Source organism: Oncorhynchus masou, chromosome 29, assembly GCF_036934945.1.
Source record: "Oncorhynchus masou masou isolate Uvic2021 chromosome 29, UVic_Omas_1.1, whole genome shotgun sequence".
In the NCBI taxonomy this organism is placed as follows: Eukaryota; Metazoa; Chordata; class Actinopteri; order Salmoniformes; family Salmonidae; genus Oncorhynchus; species Oncorhynchus masou.
In genome coordinates, this window is record NC_088240.1 from 50764291 (window position 1) to 50792089 (window position 27799).

At 40.8% G+C, this 27799-nt stretch overlaps 1 protein-coding gene across 2 annotated transcripts; it reads left to right on the top strand.

Annotated features, from left to right (window-relative positions):
* The first annotated feature begins 445 nt into the window (after nucleotides 1-445).
* LOC135521211 (terminal nucleotidyltransferase 5A-like) lies at nucleotides 446-21914 on the top strand. Of its 2 annotated transcripts, none has more exons than XM_064947139.1 (2): nucleotides 446-684; nucleotides 19795-21914. In XM_064947139.1, exons 1-2 carry the CDS (start codon nucleotides 532-534, stop codon nucleotides 20824-20826), a joined length of 1185 nt encoding a protein of 394 aa, XP_064803211.1. In that variant the 5' UTR covers nucleotides 446-531; the 3' UTR covers nucleotides 20827-21914. The 2 variants fall into 2 exon arrangements, with proteins under 2 accessions (XP_064803211.1, XP_064803213.1); XM_064947141.1 differs by lacking the exon at nucleotides 446-684 and adding an exon at nucleotides 2363-2484.
* The last annotated feature ends 5885 nt before the right edge of the window (nucleotides 21915-27799 follow it).

Genomic DNA, 27799 nt, shown 5'->3' on the forward strand with positions numbered 1-27799 from the left:
AACGCGCCCAATGTCTTGGAGGATATCAGTGAGTATGGAAAGGGGTGGAGGCTCTGGAAATGCGTCACTAGTACACAGGTTGTGCCAAACGTTTTCTCTGCACTGACTGGTGGCACTCGCAACAAGGCAAGGTCTTGATAATTAATGAGTGAACAAAAAAAAATCAGAGCCTCTATGCAAATGAGGAGCCTTTATAGACCTTGGATGAGCTTTTTGGATAACGATTCGCTGCAAACTTGTGACTGATCAGTTTAACATCTGTGGATAAAGAGTTAAGCGTGTCTTGTATTTCAAACTTCAAGTATCTGACAGCAATCACATCTTCATTACTTTGCTGAATGAGGAAACGGATACTGAACATTTGTAGGCTATTGAAATTTACCACGATTGACCAAACTCATCTATTCATTATTCCCCCCCTGCATTTTTAAGACGTACACCTCAACCGATAAATCCGGGAGTGATACAGCAAGATTAGACTACCGCATTCATTCCAATATATTTTTAAACTCTGTTCAGTGCCACATCGCCATGTCAAGCGATACGTCGGATCAGAGTAGGCGGTTCTGTGTGCTGTCTTGGGATCAGGTGCGTCGTTTGAACTCAATCCTTAGAGAAACAATCCCGATTCACGGCCGCGGAAATTTCCCTACACTCTCTCTACAACCCCGGCAGATCGTTCAGGTAAAGCGCGTGCGCCACAACTTCCATACTGAGTATATGCTGTCTACTCTGAATCGCTTCATGTTTTGTGATGTACTGTTATTATACCAAGTATGCATGTGCTGTGTTGCAAATGAAATGCCCTATGGCATATTAAAGTAGTCTATTCGCCTATATTATATTGAGTGATGGAGCCATGTCTCTGACCGACCTGGTCACAGAGGATGTTGTATTATTCTGTATGTCAATCCTAGATACTCATTTAGTATGGTGTGTTACCTTTCGTATGGTATGCATTAATTTGTGGATGTCCATCACTCATTTTGTATGATACGATTTTTTTAAAGTACAATATGTTACGAATTTACGAAGCTTATGATATTACGAATTCTAGCTAGATGGCTAACATCAGTTAGGCTAGGGGTTAGGGTTAAATTTAGATTAAAGGGTTAGCCAAAATGGTAAGGGGGAGGGTTAGCTAACATGCAAAGTAGCTAAAAAGTAGTAAGTAGCTAAAGTTGCTAAAATGCTGAAGTTGTCCGTGATAAGATTTGCACTCGCAACCTTAGGGTTGCTCGACGTTTGCGTTTATATGCCCACTATCCACCCCGACCAACCACCCAACATTAGTTCTTGCCATATGTTACGTTTGGTTACTTATCATACCAGGTTGAGTACCTCGGATTTAAATGTACTATGCATGTTACGTCTAGTCTGCGACCAAACTGATGCCTATCATACATATCATACTTCACTAGTTCAGGTCAAAGTGTGAGCTGAACTCCAACCCTGCCCCATATAGGACCTTTACTGTTGACTTCCACTCTGTTCAGTAGTGAGCGTCAGTAGGTGTTAACCCATTAACAATAGCCATTGCGGTAACTCTTTGCAACAAAATTTAGATTTCTGTAACTGTATTTAAAGAAAAGTAGCCTACAGCAATGTGCTGATTCATACAGTTAGTTAACAAAACAGGTTGCTTAATTTACCTTGCTGCTACAGTTTATGTTGTCATCAAATCTCAAATCTCTCATCAAATCCCTTTGTCATCAGTCACCATAGTATATTAATTACCACCAATGAGTCACATTTGACTGGAAGTGTCTTGCACCATTATGGGTCTGTTTCTAATATCCGTCCAGATGGGAGTTTTGATATACTCCACTTTTCTGATATGCATATTGACAATACCTTTCCAATTGACGGTGGCAGAAGGCTCGGTCATTTTGTATCATTAGAGAACAGTGGCGGTCAATGCCAATTAAGATTAGGGAGCACGATTTTTGTTTTCATGAGCATATTACAGCATATTGGATGACTCTCATTCGTATTCCATTCACCCAGTTCAATGTAACAGCGATACGTTTAGGCTACTACTTGATTCTCAAATTTTCACTATACCCATCATGAGGTTGCTACAACCTAGCCTATAAATAAAAGTTTACAACATAGGTGCACACAGGTCGAGAGAGAAATTTGAGGTCACAGACAGTGACACATGGACAGACAATGAAATGAAATACTGTCGTGCACACTCTTGCCTGCATCTAGCTTATATAGTGTGTAATCATTAACAGTCCAACAGTTGCAAACGAGAGTTTCTATTGGACAAATTCAGGTATGTTATCCCCGTTTTGTTCCGTTTGCTTCCGTTTAAGAAACTTTTTCAACAGAATCAGAGGAAAGAATACACCCTGAAACACAGTTCACTTTCATAGCAGCCACTTTGTCTTCCTCGTCGCATCTATGCGCTCTACTCCTCTCACCTCTTCCCTTCGCTTGTGGACTTCAATGCACAACACATCAGCTGTATGGGATCAGGTGAAAAAACCTTTCCAAGCCGAACTGCTACACACAGCCTACATTGTTGTCACCATATTAGCTAAAGTGACGTCATAGTCAGCATATTCATAGTCAGCATAGCTAATAGAACTAACATGTTATTAAACCCGCTACAGTGTACAGTCAGAAAGCAGTTACACCGGCAGGCCCCGGTGGCAATAAGTTAGTAATACCAAACAAAAGCTTACCTTGACTTGGAAGAGTTCCACTGTTGTGTTGGAAAGTCATAGCCAGCTAACTAACATAGTATCATTCTGTATGAGCAGGGTGTTTCAGTAGCCTTAACTAGCTAGCTACATTTGCTAAGTAAGTGAAACTGAAAGTGTAAAAAAATAATCTTTCTCTATTTCTCTCTTGCTTTTCCTTAATTTTGGAAGAAATTAATTTGTTCAACTATTATCTTTCTCTCTCTTTGAGTCAACTACTCACCACATTCTATACACTGCAGTGCTAGCTAGCTGTAGTTTATGCTTTCAGTACTAGATTCATTCTCTGATACTTGATTGGGTGGACAACATATCAGTTCATGCTGGAGGACGTCATCCGAAAGTTGTCATAATTACTGTGTAAGTCTATGGAAGGGGTTGAGAACCATGAGCCTCCTAGGTTTAGTATTGAAGTCAATGTACACAGAGGAGGACAGAAGATGGCTGTACTCCGGCTATATCATGGTGCTACCCTACAGAGTGCTGTTGAGGCTACTGTAGACCTTCTTTGCAAAATAGTGTTTTAATTATTTGGTGACGTGATAATATTTAGTATAATTTTATCTAAAAAGGATCACTTTTTAAATGTATTACCATTTACATTTTTATGAAATTGACTGAGGAGTATGGTCCTCCCCTTCCTCCTCTGAGGAGCCTCCAATGTTAGAGATCTTGTGCTTTTGATAGTTTTAGGACCCCTGAGTGGTAGTTGGACTTCTGATTTCAAAGGTTCCCTATTGGCCAGAGTCCCTGAAATATCCCCTAGGTCCTACACCTATCTTAAACCACAAAGTGTTAAACTAATTTACTTAAATTAATGGTATACCCACATAACTATATTGAGATTCTTTTTCTATGGGTATACCATCCAGATTCCAAGCAACTACAGACAGTTGATGCTCCCTGATATCTGGGGGGGGACCAGACAGTGCCTTGTGTTGTGTCTACCAAGGTGGTGCTGCTATCTGTCCAGGTCTCTCTTGAAAAATAGATTTTATCTCAATGAGACTAACCATGTTAAATAATCTGGACTGGCCAGTACCAGTATCTCCGTGCTGTAACTCGATCTCCAGCCCCCGTCTGCTGGTTTTCATTAATGTCCCCCTCTACATCAGACATGTTCTTATGCATGGGATGGATGGTGGTTATGTAATTGAAAGATCATGCCAGCTGGTTTAACAATTAACATATTGATTTGACTGACAGTTATGTAGTTAGTCATGATTAATTAATCCAGGATTTCTGGATGTGGTGTGGATATTTTCAACCTTTATGATAAATGCTTGATTGACTATGCAGGTGCTGTTCCATATTTTGGAACAGGGTGTTCCCCAGGATTAGTGGGAACCATATGTCATCTTCCCAGCCTGATTTTCATAACAACCCCATTTGCTTGCTAAAATTAGTTACCAATAAACTGGACACACTTCAGTTCTGTTCAAACAAAAACTTCACATTTTACTCTATAAGCCTCTTCTGAAGAAAAGTAAGTGTAATAACAAACATGAATGAGTCTCTGAAGATCAGCTTGATTTTATGTTTTTTAAATAGTTTTAGTGTTTTTTGGACTTTATTATGCCACCACTCATAGGAATAGAATAATTGTTACCCAACAGTGTTTTGGGAACATACCTTTGACAACATTTCTGCTGTGAGTGTCAACATACTATTCAAATAATGTGTTGACAATAGTGTTTACGTCATATTGTCATCTGCTGCTGTCACTTGCCAGCCGCTATAGCATCCTCAAGTCAGGAACATTCTCTTGTGATCAGTGGCGGTTCTAGCTTGTATGGCTCACTGGACCCCCCCCCCCCCCAGGCTTGTCTGGGATAAAAACATTTTAGTTGATACACCTGTGTCTTAAATACATGACTAAAAATGTTTTCACCCTGGACATGAGACTTGCATTGAGTTTAGACCTTTTAGAGTCCTAAGCACCAAGTCTTGATGGAGAAAGTATGCATGTTGTTTGATGTTTAAGTTACCATAGTAATTATTAAGAATGTGAAGAACTTATATTAGAACCGGCTATGAAAAATGTATTGTTTTGTAACAACTTGAAAATGAACATGAGTAGTTTATATAAAACTTTGTTTGGTGATAATCCCCCAAATTTAGCTGTTAAAAAGCTTAATAGTTGCATCCTTCCTCCGGGAACTGTCTGCTGACAACATTATGGCAGGTCTTTTTGATGTGCTGCTCTAGAGTTCCATGGCCCAGCAGACACACCTGGATATAAGGGGATGGACACACATTAGTATGAGTTTTGGAGTGAGTACAGTAAATCCAATCCAACCAGTCACACCTAGGATAATAATCTATATGTCATCACACAGACGTCCATAGCGAAGGAGGTTTACATAGTTTACAGAGTGCATACTTCTCTGATCTGGAGAGATCGCAGGTAGTTGGTCAGAAGGTTCTGGAGGTCCTAGGAATATAGAGAGATGGATAGAGGTACTGAATGCAATTGAAAGAGCGAGTTAACATTTACATTGTTGATTATTGAGGACTACAAGGGTGCCTTCCAATCAGACACATGGATGCGTAAAAGACACAGCATCCCAATGGCTTTCAAAGTAGAGGTCGACCGATTAATCGGAATGGCCGATTAATTAGGGCGGATTTCAAGTTTTCATAACGATTGGAAATTGGTGTTTTTGGACACCGATTTGGCATATTTTTAAAAATATTTTTTATATATATTTCTGTACAGCACTTTGAGATATCAGCTGATGTACGAAGGGCTATATAAATAAATTTGATTTGATATATATATATATATATATATATATTTTTTTTTTACACCTTTATTTAACTAGGCAAGTCAGTTAAGAACACATTCTTATTTTCAATGACCGCCTAGGAACGGTGGGTTAACTGCCTTGTTCAGGGGCAGAACGACAGATTCTTACCTTGCCAGCTCAGTGATTCAATCTTGCAACCTTAGATTAACTAGTCCAATGCTCTAACCACCTGTCTCTCATTGCACTCCATGAGGAGCCTGCCTGTTACGCGAATGCAGTAAGCCAAGGTAAGTTGCTAGCTAGCATTAAACTTATCTTATAAAAAACAATAAATCTATCATAATCACTAGTTAACTACATATTTTTGATGATATTACTAGTTTATCTAGCTTGTTCTGCGTTGCATATAATCGAGGGGGTGCGCATTCGCGAAAAAGGACTGTCGTTGCTCCAACGTGTACCTAACCATAAACATCAATGCCTTTCTTAAAATCAATACACAAGTATATATTTTTAAACCTGCATATTTAGTTAATATTGCCTGCTAACATGAATGTCTTTTAACTAGGTAAATTGTGTCACTTCTCTTGCAACAGAGTCAGGGTATATGCAGCAGTTTAGGCCGCCTGGCTCGTTGCGAACTGTGTGAAGACTATTTCTACCTAACAAAGACAGCCGACTTCGCCAAACGGGGGATGATTTAACAAAAGCACATTTGTGAAAAAAGCACAATCGTTGCATGACTGTACCTAACCATAAACACCAACGCCTTTCTTAAAATCAATACACAGAAGTATATATATTTAAACCTGCATATTTAGCTAAAAGAAATACAGTTTAGCAGGCAATATTAACCAGTTGAAATTGTGTCACTCCTCTTGCGTTCATTGCACGCAGAGTCAGGGTATATGCAACAGTTTGGGCCGCCTGGCTCGTTGCGAACTAATTTGCCAGAATTTTATGTAATTATGACATAACATCGAAGGTTGCACAATGTAACAGCAATATTTAGACTTTTGGATCACCCGTTAGATAAAATATGGAACGGTTCCGTATTTCACTGAAATAATGAACGTTTTGTTTTCGAAATGATAGTTTCCGGATTCGACCATATTAATGACCAAAGGCTCGTACTTCTGTGTTATTATGTTATAATTAAGTCTATGATTTGATAGAACAGTCTGACTGAGCGATGGTAGGCAGCAGTAGGCTCGTAAGCATTCATTCAAACAGCACTTTTGTGCGTTTTGCCAGCAGCTCTTCGCTGTGCTTCAAGCATTGAACTACTTATGACTTCAAGCCTATCAACTCCCGAGATTACGCTGGTGTAACCGATGTGAAGTGGCTAGCTAGTTTGCGGGGTGCTCGCTAATAGCGTTTCAAACGTCACTCGCTCTGAGACTTGAAGTAGTTATTCCCCTTGCTCTGCAAGGGCCGCGGCTTTTGTGGAGTGATGGGTAACAATGCTTCAAGGGTGGCTGTTGTCGATGTGTTCCTGGTTCAAGCCCAGGTAGGGGCGAGGAGAGGGACGGAAGCTATACTGTTACACTGGCAATACTAAAGTGCCTATGAAATACAAATCGTATAGAGATAAATAGTCCTATAAATACTATATTAACCTCAACCTAAAACCTCATACCTTGGTATATTGAAGTCTCATGTTAAAAGGAACCACCAGCTTTCTTATGTTCTGAGCAAGGTACTTAAACGTTAGCTTTTTTACATGGCACATATTGCACTTTTACTTTCTTCGCCAACACTTTGTTTTTGCATTATTTAAACCAAATTGAACATGTTTCATTATTTATTTATTTGAGGCTAAATTTGAGGCTACATTTTTATTGATGTATTATATTAAGTTAAAATAAGTGTTCATTCAGTATTGTTGTAATTGTCATTATTACAAATAAATTAACAAAATCGTTTGATTAATCGGTATCGGCTTTTTTTGGTCCTCCAATAATCGGTATCGGTTATTGAAAAATCATAATAGGTCGACCTCTAGTTCAAAGGGAGGGGTCAGTTGGGGAGAGGTTTGTGTTGTGCTGTCCGTCAGAAAAGTTGGAAAGACTCTCGTTCAGCCAATTAAAAACGTAGAACAGTGTTTTTCCCGACCAGACAGCTGCATTGGACATGCGTTTTGGTTTGAAGGCAGCCTTACTCTGTGGTTCAAGTTGTATCTCATTTCCCCCTAAGTCCTCAGCCCTCACCCTTGACCTCCCATTGACCCAGGGCCTCCTGCCAAACCCTCTGAGTCTCTTTGATAGGGAGTTCCTCCATGAGTAGACATGTTTATGGTGCATTAGGCTTCTCCACTCCTCGTGTTAGTGGCATATCTTGTATACTGAAGGAAATTTTAATTTTAATTTTACCTTTATTTAACCAGGCAAGTCAGTTAAGAACACATTCTTATTTTCAATGACGGCCTGGGAACAGTGGGTTAACTACCTGTTCAGGGGCAAAACGACAGATTTGTACCTTGTCAGCTTGGGGGTTTGAACTCACAACCTTCCGGTTACTAGTCCAACGCTCTAACCACTAGGCTACCCTGCCGCCCCAAAATGTAAATGCAACAATTTAAGATTTTACTGAGTTACAGTTCGTATATGGAAATCAGTCCATTTAAATGCATTCATTAGGGACTAATCTATGGATTTCACATGACTGGGAATACAGCTATGCATATTTTGGTCATATATAGAATACCTTAAAAAAAAGCTAGGGGCGTGGATCAGAAAACCAGTCAGTATCTTGTGTGACCCCCATTTGCCTCATGCAGCGTGATCCATCTCCTGGAAGAACTGGGTTATTTTCAACTTCCAGGAATTGTGCACAGATCCTTGTGTATTATCATGCTGAAACATTAGGTGTTGGAGGCGGGTGAATGGCACGACAATGGGCCTCAGGATCTCATCACGGTATCTCTGTGAATTAAAATGGCCATCGATAAATTGCAATTGTTTGTTGTCCGTAGCTTATGCCATACCATACCATACCTCCCCATACCATAACCCCACCACCACCATGGGGAACTCTGTTCACAACGTTGACATCAGCAAACCGCTCGCCCACACAATGCCATCCACGCGGTCTGCCATCTTCCCGATACTGTTGAAACCGGGATTCATCTATGAAGAGCACACTTATCCAGTGACGTTCGAAGGTTAACATTTTTCTACTGAAGTCAGTTACGACACCGAACTGCAATCAGGTCATGACTCAAGGTTTGATTTTTCTAGAGGCTTTATTACTGCCACTTTTAAATGAGTTTGGTACACATCCGGTGGATAGGGAGCCATTTATTATATTCAACATAGGAGGGCCAAGCACAGGAAGCAGCTCTTTCAGTAGTTTAGTTGGAATAGGGTCCAGTATGCAGCTTGAAGGTGTAGAGGCCAAGACTATTTTCATGAATGTGTCGAGATGTAGTATTAAAAAACTTGAGTGTCTCCCTTGATCCGAGGTCCTGGCAGTGTTGTGCAGACTCAGGACAACCGAGTTTTGGAGAAATACGCAGATTTAAAGAGGAGTCCGTAATTTGATTTCTAATGATCATGATATTTTCGTCAAAGAATTTCATGAATTTATCACTGCTGAAGTGAAAGTTTGGGGATTGCTGCTTTTTAGTTCGCTTTGCGATAGTATCAAAAATACATGTAGGATTGTTCTTATTCTCCTCAATTAAGGATTAGGGTTAGAGCTCTTAGTACCATGCAGTATCGGTCTTTCCAAGCTAGTTGGAAGACTTCCAGTTTGGTGTAGCGCCATTTCTGTTCCATTTTTCTGGAAGCTTGCTTCAGGGCTTGGGTATTCTCTGTATACCAGTTTCTTATGACAAATGTTTTTTGTTTTAAGGGGTGTGACTGCATCTAGGGTATTACGCAAGGTTAAATTGAGTTCCTCAGTAAGGTGGTTATAACAGATTGTTGTAGTCCAATGTCCTTGGGTAGGCAGAGGGAGTCTGGAAGAGCATCAAGGAATCTTTGGGTTGTCTGAGAATTTATAGCATGACTTTTGATGATCCTTGGTTGGGGTCTGAGCAGATTATTTGTTGCGATTGCACACGTAATAAAATGGTGGTCCGATAGTCCAGGATTATGAGGAAAAACATTAAGATACACAATATTTATTCCACGGGACAAAACTAGGTCCAGAGTATGACTGTGGCAGTGAGTAGGTCCAGAGACATGTTGGACAAAGCCCACTGAGTCGATGATCGCTCCGAAAGCCTTTTGGAGTGTGTCTGTGGACTACAGCATTCCTCACTGAGTTGCCTTAATTCCTATCGGACCTTGTAGTCATGGTATGTTCAAATATAAAAAATACATATTTTGGTGACTTTAATATTCACATGGAAAGTGAGGAACGCTGTATACGGCCCAGTAGGCCTGTAAACAGTAGCTATAAAAAATGATTGAGTAGGCTGCATAGATTTCATGACTAAGAAGCTCAAAAGATGAAAACAGACTTTTTTTCTTTGTTAATTGAAATTTGCTATTGTAAATGTTAGCAACACCTCCGCATTTTGCGGGATGCGCAGGGGATATGGTCACTAGTGTAACCAGGAGGAGAGGCCTCATTTAACACTAAATTCATCAGGCTTAAGCCATGTTTCAGTCAGGCCAATCACATCAAGATTATGATCAGTGATTAGTTAATTGACTATAACTGCCTTGGAAGTGAGGGATCTATAACATTAAGTAGCCCTATTTTGAGATGTCGGCTGAATGAGTGACACGGTTGAGCATTCCTACAGTATTTCCTTCCAGAAGCCATGAGAAAATTGTCCAGCAGCGGGGACCGTGCGAGAGGATTTATGCTACCATCTGTACTTATTGGTGGCACAGACGCTGTTTCATTCCTTCCTACACTTAAATGACCCTTTCCTACCCTTTCTTAAATTACCCTTACCTAAACGATTGTGTCTGAAGCAGGGTTTCCTCGCCATAAGGCAATCGTTCTCCTGTATATTATGAGTACAGCGACTGCATTTAGAAAGCATAATGTTAATGTTACTAGTTAGCTTCGGGTGGTGGAGGTCGTGTAGAACAATGTCCAGATAAAGTGTCCGGGGTGAAAAAGTTGAATGAAAAAAGTTGAGCGAGGGAGAAAAAAATAAATATTAAACGGTAATTAAAAAGTAACAAAAATTAAAGTTGGCAGGTAGCAAAGAAACGTTAGCAACAAACCGCACAGCAGCACGTAAACAAGTTTACAAGTTGTGACCGGAAATGACGATAAGGAAAATTATGTTTAAGATTGTTAACTAGCAAATATTATATTTGTTTTCTCCTCTCATTTAAAGCTTCCTGATTTTAAGCTAGTAATGCTAGGATGAATGTCATTACACTTCTTTGGACACTGTGTTACCAAACCTCCAAACGAGCTTCAATGCCATACAACACTCCTTCCGTGGCCTCCAAATGCTAGTAAAACAAAATGCATGCTCTCCAACCCTCCCGCCCGACTAGCATCACTACTCTGGATGGTTCTGACTTAGATTATGTGGACAACTATAAATACCTACAGTTGAAGTCGGAAGTTTACATACACCTTAGCCAAATACATTTAAACTCAGTTTTTCACAACTCCTGACATTTAATCCTTGTAAAAATTCCCTGTCTTAGGTCAGTTAGGATCACCACTTTATTTTAAAAATGTGAAATGTCAGAATAATAGTAGAGTTATTTATTTCAGCTTTTATTTATTTCATCACATTCCCAGTTGGTCAGAAGTTGCCTTACACTCAATTAGTATTTGGTAGCATTGCCTTAAAATTGTTTAACTTGGGTCAAACGTTTCGGGTAGCCTTCCACAAACTTCCCACAATAAGTTGGGTGAATTTTGGCCCGTTCCTCCTGACAGAGCTGGTGTAACTGAGTCTGGTTTGTAGGCCTCCTTGAGTGGCACACGCTTTTTGATGGCCACTCCAATACCTTGACTTGGTTGTCCATAAGCCATTTTGCCACAACTTTGTATGCTTGGGGTCACTGTCCATTTGCGACCAAGCTTTAACCTGACTGATGTCTTGAGATGTTGCTTCAATATATCCACATAATTGTCCTTCCTCATGATTCACCAGTCCCTCCTGCAGCAAAGCACCCCCACAACATGATGCTGCCACCCCTGTGCTTCATGGTTGGGATGATGTTCTTCAGCTTGCAAGCGTCCCCCTTTTCCCTCCAAACATAACGATGGTCATTATGGCCAAACAGTTCTATTTTTGTTTCATCAAACCAGAGGAAATTTCTCCAAAAATTATGATCTTTATCCCCATGTGCAGTTGCAAACTCTAGTCTGGCTTTTTTATGGCTGTTTTGGAGCACTCGCTTCTTCCTTGCTGAGCGGCTTTTCATGTTATGTCGATATAGGACTCGTTTTACTGTGGATATAGATACTTTAGTACCTGTTTCCTCCAGCATCTTCACACGGTCCTTTGCTGCTGTTCTGGGGTTCATTTGCACGTTTCATACCAAAGTATGTTAATCTCGAGGAGATAGAATATGTCTCCTTCCTGATAGGTATGACGGCTGGGTGGTCCCACGGTGTTTATACTTGTGTCCTATTGTTTGTACAGATGAATGTGGTACCTTCGGGCATTTGAAAACTGCTCCCAAGGATGAACCAGACTTGTGGAGGTCTACAATATTTTTCTGAGTTTTTGGCTGATTTTCTTTTGATTTTCCCATGATGTGAAGCAAAGAGGCACTGAGTTTGAAGGTAGGCCTTGAAATGCATTCACAGGTACAACTCCAATTGACTCAAACGATGTCAATCAGAACCTTCTAAAGCCGTGACACAATTTTCTGGAACCTTCCAAGCTGTTGAAAAGGCACAATCATCTTAGTGTATGTAAACTTCTGACCCACTGGAATTGTGATACAGTGAATTATAAATGAAATAATCTGTCTGTAAACAATTGTTGGAAAAATGACTTGTCACGCACTAAGTAGATGGCCTAACCGACTTGCCAAAACTATAGTTTGTTAACAAGAAATTTGTGGAGTGGTTGAAAAATGAGTTTTAATGACTCCAACCTAAGTGTATGTAAACTTCCGACTAACTGTAGGTGTCTCGCTAGACTGTAAACTCTCCTTCCAGACTCATATTAAGCATTTCTAATCCAAAATAAAATCTGGAATTGGCTTCCTATTTCTCAACAAAACCTCCTTCACTCAAACAAAACCTCCTTCGCTGCCAAACATACCCTCGTAAAACTGACTATCCTACTGATCCTTGACTTTGGCGATGTTATTTACAAAATTGTCTCCAACACTCTACTCAGCCAATTGGATTCATTCTATCACAGTGCCATCCATTTTGTCACCAAAGCCCCTACCCACCACTGCGTCCTGTATGCTCTCGTTGGCTGGTGCTCGCTTCATATTCGTCGCCAAACCCACTGGCTCCAGGTCATCTTTAAGTCTTTGCTAGATAAAGCTCCGCCTTATCTCAGCTCACTGGTCACCATAGCAACACCCACCCGTAGCACGCACTCCAGCAGGTATATTTCACTGTTCATCCCCAAAGCCAACACCTCCTTTGGCAGCCTTTCCTTCCAGTTCTCTGCTGCCAATGACTGGATTGAATTGCAAAAATCACTGAAGTTGTAGACTTATATCTCCCTCACTAACTTTAAGCATCAGCTGTCAGAGCAGCTTACCGATCACTGCAGCTGTACACAGCCCATCTGTAAATAGCCCATCCAACCAACTACCTATCTTGTCCCATATTCTTTTGGGTGCTTTTTTACACACCAGCATTTCTACTTGCACATCTTCATCTGCACATCTATCACTTCAGCGTTAATTGTAATTACTTCGCCACTATGGCCTTACCTTCTTACTTCATTCTTACTTCTTACTTCCTTTGCACACACGTTATACAGATTTTTTCTATTGTGTTCTTTACTATACGTTTGTTTATCCCATGTTTAACTCTGTTGTTGTTGTTGTTGCACTGCTTTGCTTTATCTTGGCCAGGTCACAGTTGTAAACTGCCTAACTGGTTAATCGGGATAGCCCCCCTTTTTTAAATTTTCGCCTAAAATGACATATTAAATCTAACTGCCTGTAGCTCAGGCCCTGAAGCAAAATATATGCATAGTCTTGGTACCATTTCAAAGGAAACACTTTGAAGTTTGTGGATATGTGAATTGAATGTGGGAGAATATAACACAATAGATCTGGTAGAAGAATATACAATGAAAAAAACAACAATTTTTTCGTACAACCATCTTTGAAACACAACAGAAAGGTCCCAACTAGCCATTGTTTTTTCACCTTTATTTAACCAGGTAGGCTAGTTGAGAACAAGTTCTCATTTACAACTGCGACCTGGCCAAGATAAAGCATAGCAGTGTGAACAAACAACACAGAGTTACACATGGAGTAAACAATTAACAAGTCGATAACACAGTAGAAAAAAAAGAGGAGTCTATATACAATGTGTGCAAAAGGCATGAGGAGGTAGGCGAATAATTACAATATTGCAGATTAACACTGGATTGATAAATGATCATGTACAGGTAGAGATATTGGTGTGCAAAAGAGCAGAAAAGTAAATAAATAAAAACTGTGGGGATGAGGTAGGTGAAAATGGATGGGCTATTTACCAATAGATTATGTACAGCTGCAGCGATCGGTTAGCTGCTCAGATAGCTGATGTTTGAAGTTGGTGAGGGAGATAAAGGTCTCCAACTTCAGCGATTTTTGCAATTTGTTCCAGTCACAGGCAGCAGAGTACTGGAACGAAAGGCGGCCGAATGAGGTGTTGGCTTTAGGGATGATCAGTGAGATACACCTGCTGGAGCGCGTGGTACGGATGGGTGTTGCCATCGTGACCAGTGAACTGAGATAAGGCGGAGCTTTACCTAGCATGGCCTTGTAGACGACCTGGAGCCAGTGGGTCTTGCGACGAATATGTAGCGAGGGGCAGCCGACTAGAGCATACAAGTTGCAGTGGTGGGTAGTATAAGGTGCTTTAGTGACAAAACGGATGGCACTGTGATAAACTGCATCCAGTTTGCTGAGAAGAGTGTTGGAAGCAATTTTGTAGATGACATCGCCGAAGTCGAGGATCGGTAGGATAGTCAGTTTTACTAGGGTAAGCTTGGCAGCGTGAGTGAAGGAGGCTTTGTTACGGAATAGAAAGCCGACTCTTGATTTGATTTTCGATTGGAGATGTTTGATATGGGTCTGGAAGGAGAGTTTGCAGTCTAGCCAGACACCTAGGTACTTATAGGTGTCCACATATTCAAGGTCGGAACCATCCAGTGTGGTGATGCTAGTCGGGCAAGCGGGTGCAGGCAGCGATCGGTTGAAAAGCATGCATTTGGTTTTACTAGCGTTTAAGAGCAGTTGGAGGCCACGGAAGGAGTGTTGTATGGCATTGAAGCTCGTTTGGAGGTTAGATAGCACAGTGTCCAATGACGGGCCGAAAGTATATAGAATGTTGTCGTCTGCGTAGAGGTGGATCAGGGAATCGCCCGCAGCAAGAGCAGCATCATTGATATATACAGAGAAAAGAGTCGGCCCGAGAATTGAACCCTGTGGCACCCCCATAGAGACTGTCAGAGGACCGGACAGCATGCCCTCCGATTTGACACACTGAACTCTGTCTGTATGTGCAAAGTTTCAGACTGATAACTTGAAGTAGGAGCAAGCTACTTGACATTTAGAGTGAAGTCACCCAGGTACATTTGGGCTACTCGTGAAAGCCACATTTACATTACATTTGTCTGCAAGAATGTTGTCAAATCTGTATACTTAGACTTTGATTTAGCTTTTCCAGTATTAATAGCCATATTGTAAGTTCAACATTAGCAAAACACCCAGTTTTCAAAACTTCATAACTCTCCATATTCTTGCAATTTTTGTCTAAAAGGAAAAGGCTTGCTGTCAAAGGTCAGCAGCAACATTTTGCGACAGATACGGGGTTTCCGCATAATACCGCAAAGCCCAGCTCATTGGCTATCTAGCTAGCTTTGTTTGACCCTGAATGGTGCTTATTTGACAAAGTTAGTCAATCAAGTGAAGACCGCCTGTGTCATTAGGCGTCGCTCTCTGACCAAATTTGGTGTCCTATAGGATATACTACTCTCCTAATGATATAGTGAAGTCTGGTTACGTTCTAGGATCTCAGAGGAAAAACTAAATATGTAATTTGACTGGTTGAAACAACGTTTAGGGTTACATTTTCAGATTCCTTTCTTTGCAAATTGAATGAGTGGAAATACAAAATCGATCGTGCATGCCATATGGACCTTTTATTGATCTGAAAATGGATTTTATCTAACAAAACGAAACTTCATGTTATTTCTGGGACCCTTGGGATGATAAATCAGAGAAAGATTTCAGAATGTAAGTACACATTTCAACTTCAGAGGTGAATTTATCAAACCTGTCGCCGTGAAAAAAGTGTTTTGTTGTTCGGAGCTCTCCTCAAACAATGGCATGGAATTTTTTCGCAGTAATAGCTACTCTAAATTGGATAGTGCAGTTATATTAACAAGAATTTAAGTTTTCAGCCGATATAAGACACGGTCACGACTCACGGCGCTACATGATTTACATTTGACGGAACTCTTATCTCTAAGATGTAATAAAAATATATATATATAAAAATTAGCTGCTGTCAATTTCATCTGAAATGTACCATTGTTAAACAAATTACTGTTACTTTGTAGACATGACTTCTCCTCTTCAAGCTACTTCCTTAGATTTGATTGATGGAACAATCCAGGCCAATGGTTGCAGCAATAAGCTTAAGAATCTCTTGGTAACGTGACAAGTGTGTGCAGATAAATCTGCAAGTGTGTTTTTGATTCACAGCAGAATATTAATAGTTGTATATGGACTTGTAATAATTCTGCAAATCTTATTGAATGTATTCAAATGTCATGTTTCAAGTTTGTGACTAGGGATGCACCGATATGACATTTTTGGCTGATACCGATATCCTCCTTGCCAAAAAAGGATAGAGACATTTTAGCGGCCTTTTAAGCATTCTAGTAGACTTAAATAGTTGAAACACACACGCACTCTGACCAAAAAAGTTATACGTAAATACCAACAATTTTGGGTTACTACAAGTTTTGGTTATTACATGATTCCATGTGTTATTTCATAGATTTAATGACTTCACTATTATTCTACAATGTAGAAAATAGTTTAAAAAAATAAAGAAAAACCCTGGAATGAGTAGGTGCCCAAATTTTTTACTGGTACTGTTGTTGGGAAAGTTATGATTAAATGACTGAACAAATAATTTTAAATGGAACTGTAAATAAGTAAAACTTATACTCTGTTTTATTATATCTGATTAACAATATGAGTTCATAAGAAGGGATTGTGAGACACGGACAAGGAGTAATTAAAGTTAATGAACACCATTCCAACTAGGAAGAAACGAATGGGTTGTGGACTGTGTAAACACATAAGGTCGTTAGCCTATGGTTGAACCTACGGAACTGAGCTCTGGGGTTTTTAGATAAGACAGTGAGTGCATTCCTAAGTTTTCTGTTAATTAGAACTCTCCGCTCAGTGTTGATCGATAATGTTGAGGGGTCAAAAGTTACCTGGGAGTGTGTTAGTAAGTTAGAATGAACTTTTCACCTCACTTTGTCCCGGTCGAGAGGAGGGGACTCTGTTAAAGCAATGAAATGACGTCATGATTTGTATATAAACTGTTGCTCGTGGTAAAGTGGCAGCGCGCTCCGAGAATAAATTATGTTACCTATTATTGAAAAGACTGGTCTCCATCTATTTTATGCAAACAAGAATCTTACAAATTCTCATAAAATAGATTAAGGGTTTTCAATTAATGAATGCACATTGGCATAATTAAATTACACTAACAACTGTATGTAAAAATTACATTTTCAATAAATGGGTGAGAAAAATATTATATTAATTCATTTGAATTCAAGCTGTAACCTGACAAAATCTAGGGGTATGAAGTCAAGGGGTATGAAACATTTCTGAATGCACTATTAAGTGTTGAGTCTAGCTTAGTCTAGTTTCACAGCATCTGTAGTCCCTGTCCAATTGATAACTGTCATCTGACTGGACACTGCTACTTTGTTGCAGAAAGCAATATAAGGCTACTGATCAAAAAGTTACTAAGAATTTAGTATAATTTGGCATTAAGGTGACCCACACCATTCAATTAGCTTTAATTATATACATACCAGTCATGGAGCCCATGTCTGTCTTTGCTGTAGAGCCCATGATGTATGTCTATGCGCTTAGGGGTGCACTGTTGAATGAAACTGCAGGCCTTTGTCTGTCTAACCCATTAGACAGACAATCCATTAAGCCTAACCCATTATGTATACATAGAGGCAGCTTATGATCTGATGGACATGATGAGAGTGTTAATTACTGTCAGACTGACACTATTCTGTCTGGACGAGGAGATTTGAAGGCTGCAATGGGAGGAGGTAGGGAGGTAAGAGTTGGAGAGGTGTTTTGCTAAAGTGTGATGCAAGTACATGGAGATATAATATGTGTAGGATCTGTACAATAGGTTAGTCCAGTTTCCAGTTGTATTTAAGATTGTTTGCTCTTTGATATTTAAGTTTTTATTTTTTTTCTCATTTACAACTGTGACCTGGCCAAGATAAAGCAAAGCAGTGTGACACAAACATCAACACAGAGTTACACATGGAATAAACAAGCATACAGTCAAAAACACAATAGAAAAAAAGTCTATATACAGTGTGTTCAAACGGCGTGATGAGGTAAGGCAATAAATAGGCCATACTGGCGAAGTAATTACAATTTAGTAAACTAACACTGGAGTGATAGATGTGCAGATGATGATGTGCAATTAGAAATACTGTTGTGCACAAGAGCAAAAAAGTAAATAAGAAAACATTGGGGATGAGGTAGGTAGATTGGATGGGCTATTTACAGATGGGCTGTGTACCTATCAGTGTGTGGGCTTTTTATAAACATTAGCTAAAATGTTTAATTCTTAAATTAAAATGTATCTGTATTCCATTGCATTTTACTGCATATTGTTACATGCAAAATAAGTTTAAAAAAATGTATGGTAGTACAGCCTACCATGTTCTACCATCAATTTTTTTAATTGGTGAAATGTAGACTACACATTTCCTAGCATCTAGCTTACATATCTGCCTGTGCTAAAGCCTTTTTGAGAGTGTTGAGGATTCTGACTGAAAGCTGTGATCACTCTCAAATGCAAGTTAAACCGATTCTTAACCGAAAGAGCTCTTTGGATTTTAAGAGTAAATTACATGTTTCCTTTACATGCACGAACTGTGCATTTTAATGGTGCCACAACCCACCAAGTGGATTGAGTTTAGCTTTAGTGTGCTGTTAGTGCCACATCTTTGTATTTCCTGAGGTCTTCTAGACACACTTTCTCAGTGTGACTGCCAGTGTCTGTTAGCGTGCCATTCCTACCACTATCTAACTATGGAGCACAGACCCAGGGATGTCAGACTTGGGACATCCTCTTCACAGATGATTGTGGCAGCCTCTTTGCTGAACTGGTCCTGCAGATCACCGGGCCTCTGAAAGTGAAACCTTTGACCCAACGGTTGTGGAGATTGGAGCAAGATTTTCTCATTGTCTGCTCCACTAGGGCCTATGCTAAGGCGCTAAAGCGCTTACTACCGGTGTGAATCACAGTGCAGGGGTATAAATCCTATAGCACTAACTGCTGCCGTCTGTGTTGTGTTCATTAAAGCATGCAACAGAAAGCGTTTGAAAAAGTTTTGCAATGGAAACCGAAAATTTGTTTTTCTTATTTAATTTTGTTCCTACTGAACATGGCCCTTGTGAAACAGGCATGACCCAGACAGTGAGTCAGATCCAAAGTGAGTTTTCCGAACTCTTCTGCTATCCTTCTGGGCCTGTTAGTTTCCATTCAAACTGATGGCAGTGATGATTAAATGTACTTTCGTGAGCAGTGTATTGATCTCTGCCTAGTGCTTACACAGCCTATTGACTTTTCCAGAGGCCCATGTTGGAACTTATTGAGAAATGTCTCAAGATGTTTACTTGAGTCTTTGCAGGTTTGTGTGTGTGTGTGTGTGTGTGTGTGTGTGTGTGTGTGTGTGTGTGTGTGTGTGTGTGTTCTTTGGTTGAATAATGTTGGCAAGGAGGAGGCAGGTGGTCTGGCACCAAAGTCAGCAAATGTTCCACAAGGGAAAGGCATGTCTGTCCTGTATGGGCAAGGAGTGCCTTTGGACATAACCAATTACATTTATATTACTTCAGAAATGTATTTTTTGTAATTAAACATAAAAATGAAAAGCGTTTGAGCGTATGTCTAATACATACTCTGTCTCCTTTAACCAGGTGGTGCGGGCGCGGCTGGAAGAGAGGGGCGTGTCAGTACGAGACGTGCGTCTGAACGGCTCTGCAGCCAGCCACGTGCTCTACCAGGACACTGGCATGGGCTACAAGGACCTGGACCTGATCTTCGGTGTGTCTCTGAAGGACGACCAGGCTTTCCGGCTAGTCAAGGACGTGGTAATGGACTGCCTATTGGACTTCCTACCAGCGGGGGTCAGAAAGGAGCGCATCTCGCCGCTGACCCTTAAAGAGGCCTATGTGCAGAAACTGGTGAAAGTATGCAACGACACAGACCGCTGGAGCCTCATCTCACTGTCCAACAACACGGGCAAGAATGTGGAGCTCAAGTTCGTGGACTCTCTCAGGCGGCAGTTTGAATTCAGCGTGGACTCCTTCCAGATTGGCTTGGACTCGCTGCTGCTGTTTGACCACTGCTCAGAGACGGCCATGTCCGAGAGCTTCCACCCCACCGTGATTGGGGAGAGTGTGTATGGGGACTTTGAGGGTGCCATGGGTCATCTGTGTCAGCGGATCATTGCCACGCGCAGCCCCGAGGAGATCCGAGGCGGGGGGCTACTTAAGTACTGCCACTTGCTTGCGCAGGGGTTCAGGCCCATCTGTGAAACAGAGATGAAGGCTCTGCAGCGCTACATGTGCTCGCGCTTCTTCATCGACTTCTCTGACATCTGCGAGCAGCAGCGTAAGCTGGAGGCCTACCTGCAGAACCACTTTGCTGGCATGGAGCACAAGCGCTATGAGTGCCTGATGACACTGCACCAGGTGGTGAATGAAAGCACTGTGTGTCTGATGGGCCATGAGCGGCGCCAGACGCTCAGCCTCATCTCTATGTTGGCGCTACAGGTGCTGGCTGAGCAGAACGCCATCCCCACGGTGACCAACGTCACCTGCTTCTACCAGCCCGCACCCTACGTGCGTGACATCAACTTCAGCAATTACTACATAGCACATGTGCAGCCACAGCCACCGCTAGTTCACTACAGTAACTCTCACCATACATGGCTGCACTGTAACTGAGCTAACAAGCAAGTGCAGGGCAGAGGTGGATGTGGCATCCAATGTTTCTCTCCATTGGGTTGGAGCTGCGGAATGGCAGCATTGCTCTTTGTCTTTAAAAATAAATAAATAACAAAGCAAATGGAAATGTGACTTGACTGAAACGATCCTTTACTGCTGTATGATTTTAGCCAATCTTCTCTCAACAATTGTATTTCTCCTCACACAACGTTTGTTAAGCTGACGGTCCTTTTCACATGTAGCAAGAATATTGAAGTAGTTCCTTAAGTGAGAACGAAATCTTAGATTTTTTTAAATAAGAAAATAAAAACATTTATTTTGGAAGAAACAAACTATGAAGCTTTATTTTCAGACTGCTGCCTCAGTTGACTTGTTTTTTAAACAACAATTACAGGACCAAAGATGTATTTTGTTCAGAACAGAAGGGATTATTGTGATTCCAAGTGCCTAAAATGATCTGAGCAATTTACAAAAACGCCTCTGTAAAGTGAGAGCTGTGTTTTTCTTTTTAGGGGTTTGTATTGCCTAGATTACTCAATCTCTTTTCAGGGACAGACATTCATCTTCATGCGATTTAAATAAATAAAATTTAAAAAAATCCCTATCCTCGTGTTTTTTAAATTCTGAAATATGTGTATTATAAGCATAGCCTGTGTAAATGGGAAAGAAAGGCCTTGATACTGTTGGGTTCTGAGAATATGAAATATACTTATTCATGTCACTGAGGGAGTGCTGAGGTTTAGAGAGTGTACACCAGAAGGGAATGGATATAGGAGGAACGTATATAGTTTGTGCAATTAAGCTTGGAATGTGTTGAGTTCAGGAAAGCGATTTACATGTGGCAGGCATTGACAAGGGGAGAGAGCCATGGATTAGTGATGGAGGGGGGTTGAGGTCAGGTCAGGTCACATTAAGGGAGAAATAAAAGTTTATGGCCCGTATCACTAGTGTCCTGCCTAGCAGTAAAGAATGATGTTTGTGCAGATGTGTAGGCGTGCTTCTGTAAATATCAGTGCTTGTGTGAAAATGTTTTTGTCTAATGCAGCTGTATTGATCCTCTGGGAAGAATAAACTTGGATAAGCTTTCATAGTGTCTGAGGTTTTTAGTCTGAGAATAGTTGAGCTATTTTGGTATTGTTAGGTAGTTAAAGATGCATGTACAACAGATGACAGGATCCATAAACTAGGAGATTGAGCTATTTTGGTATTGTTAGGTTAAATTTTAAATACCAAAATAGCTCAATCTCCTAGTTTATGGATCCTGTCATCTGTTGTACATGCATCTTTAACTACCCATAAAGGGATAGGATTTCTACACCATAGAAACTGGGGACTGTCCACCCTTTTAAGAGGGTAATGTAGCTATGATTATCTTGATGACATACTGACAACAAAGACAACCCAGACAAGTTCCAGGAATTAGCCTGTGGAAAAACATAGTGTCTGTTGAGTGAGTGCCACTTCTTAAACTGGGCTTGTAAGATCCATTACAATCGGAGGACATGAACCATAAGAAGGCCTTTCTGAAGCACAATGGCCTCTCTCTGGTGTGATACTAAAGCTTAGACAAAGGCTGGTTTGTTCTCCCACCCATGTTGCCAGTGGAAACTGAATCCTATTTGCTTGAATAACGCCATATCCATGTTATTTTGCTTGTGTATATATCAGAATATGGTTGCTTCACTGGTTGAGTGGCCAGCGTGGATTAATACATGGTAAAATGTGGCGGAGTGAGTGGATGCCCATCTGGAATTGCCATTTCCTTTCACTTGCTTGATTGATACTTGGGAGCATACATTAATGGTAACATTAAAAACTTACCGAACATTACAAAGTGCAATCATTTAGCTTAAATGATCCAAATCCAGACATTCCCAAGAAGATGTATTCAGTTTAGCATGCATACACACATAATGGTACTCAAAATGTCAGTGCATGGAACGTGATGTAGCTTCTCTCTTGCTATGTCGCTGCCATTTTATTTTCTCTCCAACAAATCCAAAAACAACACATTGAGCTACAGTATACATGAGTAGTTTATATTGGTCTTAATGTGTACCAGTCTGCTTATATAGTGGCAAGAAAAAGTATGTGAACCCTTTGGAATTATATGGATGTCTGCATAAATTGGTCATACAATTAGATCTGATCTTCATCTAAGTCACAACAACACACAGTCTGCTTAAACTAAAAACACCCACATTATTGCATTTTTCTTGTCTTTATTTAATACATAATTTAAACATTCACTGTGTAGGTTGGAAAATGTATGTGAACCCTTAGGCTAATGACTTCTCCAAAAGCTAATTGGAGTCAGGAGTCCGCTAACCTGGAGTACAATCATTGAGACGAGATTGGAGATGTTGGTTAGAGCTGCCCTGCCCTATAAAAAACGCTCACAAAATTTGAGTTTGCTATTCGCAAGAAGCATTGCCTGATGTGAACCATGCCTTGAACAAAAGAGATCTCAGAAGACCCAAGATGAAGAATTGTTGACTTGCATAAAGCTGGAAAGGGTTACAGAAGTAACTCTAAAAACCATGATGCTCATCAGTCCACGGTAAGACAAATTGTCTATAAATGGAGAAAGTTCATCACTGTTGCTACTCTCCTGAGGAGAGTTCTGCAAAGATGACTGCAAGAGCACAGCGCAGAATGCGCAATGAGGTCAAGAAGAATCCTAAATTGTCAGTTGAAGACTTACAGAAATCTCTGTAACATGCTAGCATCTCTGACGAGTCTACGATACGTAAAACGCTAAACAAGAATGGTGTTCATGGGAGGATCTGGATGTTCCACAGCGCTACTGGCAAAATATTCTGTGGACAGATTAAACTAAAGTTGAGTTGTTTGGAAGGAACACACAACACTACAGTAGCTTGCGAAAGTATTCACCCCCTTGGCATTTTTCCTAATTTGTTGCCTTACAACCTGGAATTATAATAGATTTTTGGGGGGGTTGTATCATTTGATTTACAATACATGCCAACCACTTTGAATATTCAAAATATTTTTTTATTGTGAAACAAACAAGAAATAAGACAAAAAAACTGAACTTGAGCAATTCACGTCTGATTCTGAAATCCTTCCCTCACTCCCCCTCACATTCTCTCTCTCTCTGTCTGTCTGCAAGCCGTCCTCTCTCTGTCAGGGATGTTGGCTTCCAGAACATTGTCTAGATTAATGAGATCTATTTGCATTGATTCCATTTCTTTGGTTGACATTAATCTCTGATATGCAAAGATATGACCTGATTCTGGATGTTGTACCATGTTAATGTACTCTTGAATTTCTGATAGTTATTCACCCCCCCCCAAAGTCAATACTTTGTAGAGCCAACTTTTGCAGCAATTACAGCTGCAAGTCTCTTGGGATATGTCTCTATTTGTATTTATTATGGATCCCTATTAGCTGCTGCCAAAGCAGCAGCTACTCTTCTTGGGGTCCAGCAAAATTAAGGCAGTTTATACAATTTTAAAACATTACAATACATTCACAGATTTCCCTCAGGCCCCTACTCCCACCACTACCACATATCTACAGTATTACATCTCTCTGTGTGTGTCTGTAACTGATTTTTATACTACAAAGGGTGAGTCTAATCCTGGATGCTGGATTGGATTAGTTAAAACTGTCTATTCCACATGTTACCACCGGCTAAATGTATGATGTTGAAAAGCTTATTTCTCTGTTTACATCTGACTGTGCAATCCACTGTCTCATCAGCTCAGCCAGGCAATTTATATACTAGATCTACACTGTAAAAAGCATCTAGACATCATCTCCCATGTCTTTTAGACTAGCATTTGGTTTTCAACACTAGAGATTTGTAATAACCTTGCTGTCTGTCTCTCCCACATTTACATTGTTTCAATATTGAAATTTGACCTCTAACTCTTCCATGGTATTTGTATTTGAATTTATTATGGATCCCCATTAGCTGCTGCCAAAGCAGCTAATATATCTACATTACTAAATCCGTGTGTGTATGTATGCATGTGTCTGTGCCAATGTTTGTGTTGCTTCACAGTCCCCGCTGTTCCATAAGGCGTTTTATTATCTGTTTATCTGCCACTCCTGTGGCAGGCCGGGCGCAGTGCACACTGACACGGTCGCCAGGTGTACTGTGTTTCCTCCGACACATTGGTGCGGCTGGCTTCCGGGTTAAGTGGGCATTGTGTCAAAAAGCAGTGTGGCTTGGTTGGGTTGTGTTTCGGGGGATGCACGGCTCTCAACCTTCGCCTCTCCCGAGTCCATACAGGAGTTGCAGCGATGAGACAAGACTAACTACCAATTGGACACCACGAAATTGGGCAGAAAAAGGGGTACATTTAAAATATATTAATTGAGAAAAAAAGAATATTCCATGACACTTGTCAACTGTGGGACCTTATAGACAGGTGTGTGCCTTACCTAATCATGTCCAATACTGAATTTACCACAGGTGCGCTCCAATCAAGTTGTAGAAATGAGGATGACCAATGGAAACAGGATGCACCTGAGCTCAATTCCAAGCAAAGGGTCTGAATACTTGTGATAAATGTGATATTCAGTTTTTTTTAAATGTATATACATTTGCAAACATTTCTAAAAACTTGTTTTTGCTATGTCATTATGTTGTATTGCATGTAGATTGATGAGGGGGGAAAAACAATTCAATACATTTTAGAATAAGGCTGTAATGTAACAAAATGTGGAAAAAGTCCAGGGGTCTGAATAGTTTCCGAATACACCGTATTTGTGTGCTGTGTGGAGAAGAGATGTCAAGGCAGAGACATGCTGTTACGCATGCCTCTATGAAGAGGGAACGCAACACCCTGCTACAACTAAACTCTCCGTGAAGTGAAAAAGGTATGGACTGTAGGTGCAAGAAAGAATGACAACAGGCAGAATGTGGTACCGTTTACCAGGACTTTATTCCTTCACACGGTAATATGGGGAAAAGGGGCTGGACGGAACCAAAGCAAAGAAAGTAAATCTCAAAGCCCCCCCCCTCTCCTATCTTACCTGCCTACCCACTTACTTACCTAATTTAGCACCACCTGGTGCCCTAACCAAAATACAAGGGGGTGGTCCGCCCAGGTCTTACCTAGTGTGCCTAGACAGCGAATATGCTACGGGTATATGTATGCCCGCGGGCCTCTTGCCTAAGCACTCCCTAGGTGCCTTCCCCTTCCCCCCTGGGAACAAATGAAACAGAATATTAAACAATTTCACAAACAAACTAAGAAACAAAGGACATCAAACAAGCTCTGAGCAACAAACTCACAAAACATACCAACTCTCAGCCCAGCAAAATCTCTAGCAAAATCTCTCTAGCAAAATCTCTGCAATGACCTCCCAGCAAATCTCTCTAATGACCTCCCAGCAAATCTCTCTAATGACCTCCCAGCAAATCTCTCTAGCAAAATCTCTGCAATGACCTCCCAGAAAAATCTCTCCTGAACAGAACACTGGCATTTATATAGCTTCAGAATGAATGGGTAATTGGAGACAGCTGCGTCTTGACGAGGGGGTGGGGTCAGCTCTCCAATTAGCCATGGAGTCGACCAATCAGCTGCTTGAGGGATTTCAGGAAGCCATTTCCTAAAATAAACACATGCAAATACACAAACTACAACACATAAACTGGGGAACGTAACACATGCTAATGACAGACTTGCTTTTTAATGGCCTCCGCAACACACTTCCACAATTTATTATGGTCTGTAGCGTAGAAGGGTTGGTCCTGGTCGGTCCCTGGATGGGAGACAAGATGCTGCTGGAAGTGGTGTTTGGGGACCAGTAGGAGGCACTCTTTCCCCTGACCGCAAAAAATATCCCAATGCCCCAGGGCATTGATTGGGGACATTGCCCTGTGTAGGGTGCCGTCTTTCAGATGGGACGTTGTTAAACGGGTGCCCTGACTCTCTGTGGGCACTAAAGATCCCATGGCACTCATTGTAAGTATGTCCTGGCTAAATTCACAATCTGCCCCTCATACCCTCATGGCTACCTAATCATCCCCAGCTTCCAATTGGCTCATTCATCTCCCCTCCTCTCCCCTGTAACTATTCCTCATGTCGGTGCTGTAAATGAGATTGTGTTCTCAGTCAAGTTACCTGGTAAAATAAGGGTTCAATAAATACAATCTATAGTTATTCTGCCCTTGAGTTGCGTTCCCATGCAAAACTAGACAGCTAACAACTAAGTCTTCAATAAAACTCCCAAGGCATGACTTTTCTAGAATGAATATATTGAAAACGTTTATGTTGTGAAACTGCAAAATACAGAAAAGAATATACTTTAGTATTCAATTCACACCGACATACTGTAGCTGTACATTAAACATTTGAAGTTGCATAAATACAAAGCACGCGCTAAGGTACCATGCACCATACCATGCACCGTCAAACTTTTTCCGAATTAACTCCATAATATCGACCGAAACATGGCAAATGTTGTTTAGAATCAATCCTCAAGGTGTTTTTTCACATATCTCTTCATTGATATGCAGTTCGTGGATTCTGCTTTCCCTTCAGAATCGCATGGAAAAATACCAGCAGCTGAAAAAGACGCACCAATTTCGATGGAGGACACCGGGCGGACACCTGGAAAATGTAGTCTCTTATGGTCAATCTTCCAATGCTATGCCTACAAATACGTCACAATGCTGCAGACACCTTGGGGAAACGACAGAAAGGGCAGGCTCATTCCTCTCGCATTCACAGCCATATATAAGGAGACAATGGGAAACGGAGCCTCAAAAATCGTGCTGATTTCCTGGTTGCCGTTTCATCTTGGTTTTGCCTGTAGCTCCCGTTCTAGGGCACCCACAGACAATATCTTTGCAGTTCTGGAAAATTCAGAGTGTTTTCTTTCCAAAGGTATCAATATGCATAGTCGAGCATCTTTTTGTGACAAAATATCTTGTTTAAAACGGGAACGTTTTTCATCCAAAAATGAAATTGCGCCCCCAGAGTTTCAAGAGTTT